The sequence below is a fragment of the Chlorella variabilis genome (genome assembly GCF_000147415.1).
Source record: "Chlorella variabilis unplaced genomic scaffold CHLNCscaffold_36, whole genome shotgun sequence".
NCBI classification, from domain to species: domain Eukaryota; kingdom Viridiplantae; phylum Chlorophyta; class Trebouxiophyceae; order Chlorellales; family Chlorellaceae; genus Chlorella; species Chlorella variabilis.
In genome coordinates, this window is record NW_005435052.1 from 178032 (window position 1) to 184405 (window position 6374).

The window sequence follows — 6374 nt, forward strand, 5'->3', positions numbered from 1 at the left end:
TGGAGAGAGAGAGAGAGAGTGGATGAGTGTGTGTGTGTGTGACGCAAGCAGGACGACGATGAGGGATGGCGCAGTTGGATGGGGTGGGCCGGCCGCGCGCCGGCGGCAGCCCCGGCCCAAGTGCTGCCCATCACCACCCACCAATTACCCCACACCACCACACCACCACACCACACCACCCTCCCCGCTGCCCCCGCCGCCGGCCCGCGCACTCACTTGCCGTTCTCCATCACATCCTCGTAGGTGGCCCCGTAGTAGACGTGGTCCACCCGGGCCCACATGATGGCTGTGTAGCACATGGGGCAGGGCTGGGCGGAGGTGTAGCAGACGGTGCCGGGGATGTGGGGCGAGCCGCGCGCCTTGCACGCCTCGCGGATCGCCTCCATCTCGCCGTGCCTGCGGGGGAAGGGAGAGGAGGGAGGGAGGGAGGGGGTGGTGCAACTGTATAGGGTGCAAAGTGCGTGTGTGCGCGCATGTGTGGTGTGATGGCAGGGAGGGGTGCACAGGGGTGCTGCGGGTGCTGGCCCGCCTGCCCAGGGGCGAGGCGAGGGTGGCTGCGGACGCGGGGCTGCAGCCGCAGGCAAGGCCAGGTACCCGGCGGCCGCGATGCCGGGGCCCAGCACTCTGCAGCAGTACCAGCAGCCCCAGCAGCACCAGCCCCAGGCGCCTCCCTCACCAGGTGGGGTCATTGTTGAGGATGACCTTGTTGTAGCCCTCACCCACCACCTCCCCCGTCTCCTTGTCCACGATCAGCGCGCCAAAGCAGCCGCCTGCAGGGGCGGGCGGGGCACGCGGGGTGGGCTGGGCGGGCGCGGGGCGGGATGGCGGCCCGGCGGTATGCTCCCACTGTCCCGCCCGAGGGCAGAACAGCCAGGTAGTGTGTGGCGCGGCCTGCAAGCAACCCAGGCAGCGCAGGGCAGCGCAGCGCAGCGCAGGGCAGGGCAGGGCTGGGCGGGGCAGGGCAGGGCAGGGCAGGGCAGGCAGCAGGGCAGGGCAGCAACGTGAGCCCAGCACAAGGCGAAGCCAAGGCACGAGCGCCGTGCAGGGCCCACGGCGGGGCGCCGCGCCGCGCCTGTCTGCTCCTCCAGGCCCGCCTTGGCCGACAGCTCGATGGCTCGCTTCATGTAAGTCTCGTGCGGCAGCTCCTTCGCCATCTCGCTTTGCTTCCCTTGCGTCGGCTTTCGTTTGGTCGGCAGCAGGGGACCCTTTAAACCCCAAGGTGGAGGGCTACGGCGTGTGCTGGCGGGGGCTGGGGCAGAGGGACCGACGGGCAGCCAGGTTGCGGGGGCAGGTGCAAGTGCAGTGGGGGAGGACAGTAAACAGGGAACAGGTCAGGCAGGGGAGGAATGCAGAGTATGTGGCTGCCGTGGCGGGGCTGCGAGGGCAGCGCCCCCACGGCGGCGGCAGGCCTGGACGGGAGCGGAGGTGTCGGCACCGGCGGCAGGGCATGCCGGAGGATCCATAGTCCCCACCGCTGTGGTGCACCGTCCTTACAAGCCCGCCACAAACCTGCTTGAGGGGTGGGCGGCCTAGGGCTTGGCCGGGAGGGCCACAGGCAGGGAAACGGGGGGCGGAAGCTACGTCAATCGAGTCGCACTAGCAGGATGGCGAGTAACGGGGGCCAAGGAAGCACCCTGCCCCACGTCCTGGCTTGCCTGCTGCGCAACCCCTTGCGTCTTTGTGCCCATCTGCGACCTCTGCTCGGTTACCCATCTTGTGGCTCGACCGATCGTACCCCCAGCAGGCTGCAGGGGCCTGACCAGCGCGCCTGACCACACCCTCGCCCTTGGCGGAACAGCGCTGGTGGCACCCTTCGGCACAGTGGCAAACAACACAGGTATGCCTTTACATGCGTCTGGCGACAGCCGCCACCGACCAGACCGAGAGCTGCCATCGGTGCCACCGCCTCGCCGCCGCCGCCTGCACCCAACCCACCGCAGAGGAGGGGCTTTCTGGGCGCCCAATCATGGCGCAGCCGTCTCGCTTGTGCTCGCTTGGAGATGACCTGCTCCTGAACATCCTTCAAGGCGTGCCGCTGAGTGACAGGTGCAAAGCTGGCTGCTCCCGCCGCCGCCACAGAATGCAACACGCCGCGGCACCTGTCCTGCTCGCCTCGCCTGTGCTGCACATCAGCTGCTGCCCGTGGAGGCGAAGGCGTGGCGGACCCCTGGCCTGGCGCACCTGCCTGCAGGCTGCGCTCGGTGGCGCTCACCAGCAGGCACCTGCGTGCCCTCACCACCAACCCAGCCCTGCTGGAGGTGGTAGCGGTTGAGTACAGCCCGGCACGCGCACCGGCGCTGCTGCGCTGGCTGGCGCTGCACGCACGCCACGTGCAGCACCTGAAGATCACTTCCCGGAAGCAGGCAGGTCTTGCGGCTCTGCCGCAGCAGGGAGGGCCGCAGCAAGTGGCGCTGGCGGCCAGCTGCCTGACAGCCGCCTGCGCTGCGGCGCCGCTCGCCGTGTTGGAGCTCGACTGGTCAGCGCCCCCCATGCACACCGTCGCATGGCTGCCCTTTGCTGGTGCCACGCTGACACGTCTGGATCTGGACGCTCGCGCAGCAGAGCTGCACATTGACACGTGCCTGGGTGGCATGGAGATGCTGAGATCTGCTGCTTTCAAGGGCGCCAGAGTCACGATGGCGCGGGGTGCCAAGCTGCCCGCGGCGCTGACCATGCTCCGGTTTGTCAACATGCAAGGCATTCCCCGCGCCGCCGCCGCTCCTCACGACAGTCTGCCGGATCTGCCAGAACAGGTGCGCATCACTGCACGACAGTGGCATGCCTTGCGTAGGCATGTTGTGCCCATCAGCTGCGATTTCGATGCACTTCATGCTGGCCTGTTTCACCGGTGCTGCAGGTAGCCACCCTGAGCCAGCTGGCGGATCTGCGCATAGTAGGATTCAGAGGCATCATGTTCAACCTACCACCCTCACTTTCCTCCCTGGCCCTGGGGGGTGGCCCACTGGATTGCCGATGGCTGTCCCGCCAGGCGCAGCTGCACCGTCTGGAGCTGCTGCCGTGTATATGCTCCGCAGACGTGCTTGGCAGTGCTGTGGGCGCGCTGCGGCAGCTGACCCACCTCGCATTCTTTTGCATGCCTCCCCCTTATTCCGGCCCGCCTGGAACTATTTGTGGGCTGATAAACCTTCGCAGCATGATTGTCGACTGCGACAACATGCTCCACCGGCTGCCATCACTTGACCCCTGCGCCTACCTCCTCTACCTGGCAGCGAGCCTGCCGACGGTTGCATGCAGCGAGGCAGCCCTGGCTGTGGCCACCCGACTGGAGCAGCTTAATGTGCTTCACCACAGGAGTGCCTTTAAGACACCGGCATGGGAGGAGGTGGAAGCTGGTTGGCGGGCGGTCTGCCGGTGGGCGGCATGCCATCCTTGTCTATCCCGCCTGTGGCTGTGGATCGAGCATGGAGCGCCACCCTTGCCCACCTTCGTGCATGCCAGCATGCTGGAACTGCAGCAGCATCGCCCGCAGCTGGCGGTACGCATTGTTGAGATCCCACCAGGCGTTCCTGTCATCAAAGCCCTGCGTCATCAAAGCCCTGCTGTCGCTGCTGTCGTCTGTGCAAAGTGCCAAGTGCCGTTCCATCATCTGCTGGCCCCCGCACCTTCCTTTCATTGCCCCTTCTCCCAGCTCCCCCTGCGATTGATGTCGAGTGACGGCCGTCCGCCTTTGCTACAACCCTTGTTGTTATTGGGCCAACATTCCCTCATGTGAAATGCAACACATCCAACAGCACACACATGCAATTTGGAGAGCAGGTGGCACAGCCTCCCGGCGAGGCATGCTCAACCGACGCGCACACACGTGGATCCTGCTGTCTGTTGCCTCTGGGTGGCGTGGAAGCGGGCGCTGCGCTGCCGCCGCCGCTGCTCGCCCTCTGCTGCGCACCTTCGTGTGTTGCACGCCGACGCGCACCAGGCCTGCACCAGCTGGCTGCCACGAGGCTGCAAAAGGCTTGCATCAACCCACTTCTTGAAAGGTGCCTGCCGCAGGCGCTCCGCAGGACCCCGCCGCCGTCCAGGCAGCCGCCTCAGAAGATGCGGGTGTTGGGGCGCTCATCCTGCGCAGCAGCGCAGCAGCGGGCATGTGGGCACCTGCTGTGCCGCGTCCTTCCAACCGGTCGGCAGCACAGGCGGAACACACGGCCGGTCGGCAGGCGGCAGCCAGCCAGCGCGCTGAGCAGCAGCGGCCCCCAGCGCTGCGCAGGCAGGCGCCAGCCTTCCGCAGCGGCATGCCATAGGCCCACCCAGCCGGGCTGGCAGCGCTCCCACCAGGAAAGTCTGTGTTGCAAGCTTGTCCTTGCTGAACTCAGGCGGCAAGCCCACACACGCCGAGCCATGCCCTCCACCTCCCCTCCACAATCCCTCCCACTGGCGACCCCAGCCATCCCCTCCCCTTCCCTCCTCCGCCGTCCCCGCACGCTACCCGCCGCCAGGCCCCACCTCCGGCTGGCGGCGGCCCTGCTGCAGGGCGCGGAAGATGGCCTGCTCATAGCCCTTGGCGCGCTCAGACGACTCGGGCGTCTCCGGCACGCCCTCCTGCGCAGGCGGGAGGCACGAGGCGGCAGGGTGGCAGGGAGCAGGTGCAAACCACGCTGCACGGCGGATGGCGAGCAAAGGAAGGAACACGAAGGGAAGAAAGGCAGCGCCCTTGGCGGATGCAGGCGTGGCCCACCCGCCACGTGTGCACAGCAGGCTGGGGTGGCGGCCATGCGTGGGCCGGGCTGGAGAAGCAGAAAGAGAGTGCCAGCAGGGACAGTCCCTGCCCGCTGTGCCACCTGTACGGGTGGTAGCATCATGCGGCTGGGCCGCACCTGGCGGTACGCTTTGGTGGGGAAGACCTCTGGGTTGGTCCACAGGTGGCGGGCCATGCTGCAAGACAGGAAGGAAGAAAGAAATGACAAGGGGCGTGGCCGGGCCCAGGCAGGCAGCGTGGCCGACAGGCAGGGCTGCGGCTCTGCACCACTCTGCCGCTGCTTCTTATCGCGGCAGGCAGGCGGCAGCGCATCTCGCCGCGCGTGCAGCCTCTGTACATGGCACGCTGCCAGGCTGGGTGCTGCAGAGAGGCCTCCGTGCTTCAACGCCTGGCGCTGCGCTGCCCCACCCCCACCTGTAGATACTCAGCACGCCGCCCACCACCACAACCGCGATGAGCGGGTAGCTGCGCTCGGAGGAGACGAGAAGAGGAGGGGAGGAGGGCGGGGAGCTGGTGGTTAGTGGCTGTTCTGGGAGCATGCTGCTCAGGCGACGAGAATCCAGCCAGCGGCCGGCAAGGGCCCAGTAAGGGCCAAGAGCGGCCCGGCAAGCGCGGCGCCGTGGATGGAATGGAGGGCGGCAGCGGCGGCGGCCGGAGGGGCCGGCGGGGCCTGCCAAGGTTGCAAACCCTGCTGCCCCGGGGCTGGCCAGGCAGACTTGGGGTGCCGCGGGCGCTCACACTTCGCTCCTGACCCAGCGGAAGGACCCTGCAGCCATCCTGGGCGGAGTGTCTTGTTCGCAAGTGGGAGGCCTGGGCAAGAAGGGAGCGTCCAAGGAAGAGCGGAGGTGGGCAGGCTAGCAGGCAGGAGGGTGGGAGGACGCCTCAGGAGGCGAAGGCTGACTGGGCGTCGCGCTGAGCCGTGCGCCGACTGACACGCCAAGGCTGCGATGAGAGGCAAAATAGGAACTGTTTGGCTGTCCTGCTCCTCCAGAGCGCATGGTGAGCCCCTCATGTCGAGCCCTGCCAGCAACCACTGGCAGCCGGCGCCCGCGGGTGCAGCGCTCCGCCATGCTGCCGCTCGACGGGGCGCGGGGGGCAGCTGCCGCCTCCCAGCAGCAACTGTGCTTCCCAGGAAGAGAAACCCGCAGGGCTGAACTGAGAGGCCTCTGAAGATGGTACTGCGGGTTTGTCAAGGCGCAGGGCCTGGGCGTCATTGTTTCGATCAAGCACATCCCCCAAGCAAAAGATAAGACACCGCAACATCGCTGCAGGGACTGAAGTCCACGTCAGATGGCTAGCTTGCTTGTGTGGGCTTAAAGTCTGGTAAAGCAAGAACTAGCTTGCAACATAGACTCCCCGCCGAAACGGGACGGGAACCGGGCGAAAGCAGAGAAAGCAATAAAACAGGGGTGGAGCAAGGCGACATGCAACGCAAGCAGCTGACAGGGCACGCATCGAAACGTGTGTATGACTGGCAAAGTGGCATGGCGCATTGGGGAGAAACGCAACGGTACGGGAGCATGGGCTGGCCAAACGGCAGTGCGGAACGCTAGGTCACTAGAAAAGCAGGGAAAGGCGCACTATGTATGCAATGAGGGCAGCCCCGGCTCGGGGCCGTTGAGAAAGCAGTGGGCGGGAGGGGGGAGGCCCCGGTGTGGGC

At 66.9% G+C, this 6374-nt stretch overlaps 3 protein-coding genes across 3 annotated transcripts in view; 1 reads left to right on the plus strand and 2 right to left on the minus strand.

Annotated features, from left to right (window-relative positions):
• The window catches only part of CHLNCDRAFT_33285 (hypothetical protein), a 2497-nt gene extending 905 nt beyond the window's left edge, over positions 1 to 1592 (minus strand). The window contains exons 1-4 of the mRNA XM_005843017.1: positions 1510 to 1592; positions 1073 to 1249; positions 677 to 770; positions 217 to 396 (exon numbers count right to left, since the gene is read on the minus strand). Of these exons, the coding sequence (XP_005843079.1) occupies positions 217 to 396; positions 677 to 770; positions 1073 to 1154 (356 nt within the window). The 5' untranslated portion in view covers positions 1155 to 1249; positions 1510 to 1592. The remainder of the gene's footprint in view (positions 1 to 216; positions 397 to 676; positions 771 to 1072; positions 1250 to 1509) is intronic.
• Positions 1593 to 1966: 374 nt separating this feature from the next.
• CHLNCDRAFT_141625 (hypothetical protein) lies at positions 1967 to 3074 on the plus strand (the record flags this gene model as incomplete). The annotated part of the gene is made up of 4 exons (XM_005842989.1): positions 1967 to 2046; positions 2192 to 2753; positions 2858 to 2893; positions 3036 to 3074. 4 exons carry the CDS (start codon positions 1967 to 1969, stop codon positions 3072 to 3074), a joined length of 717 nt encoding a protein of 238 aa, XP_005843051.1.
• A 975-nt stretch (positions 3075 to 4049) lies between these two features.
• Positions 4050 to 5490, minus strand: CHLNCDRAFT_141626 (hypothetical protein; the record flags this gene model as incomplete). The annotated part of the gene is made up of 5 exons (XM_005843018.1): positions 4050 to 4079; positions 4462 to 4557; positions 4833 to 4890; positions 5129 to 5179; positions 5453 to 5490. The coding sequence occupies 5 exons, from the start codon at positions 5488 to 5490 to the stop codon at positions 4050 to 4052; spliced, it is 273 nt and encodes a 90-aa protein (XP_005843080.1).
• Positions 5491 to 6374: the final 884 nt, after the last annotated feature.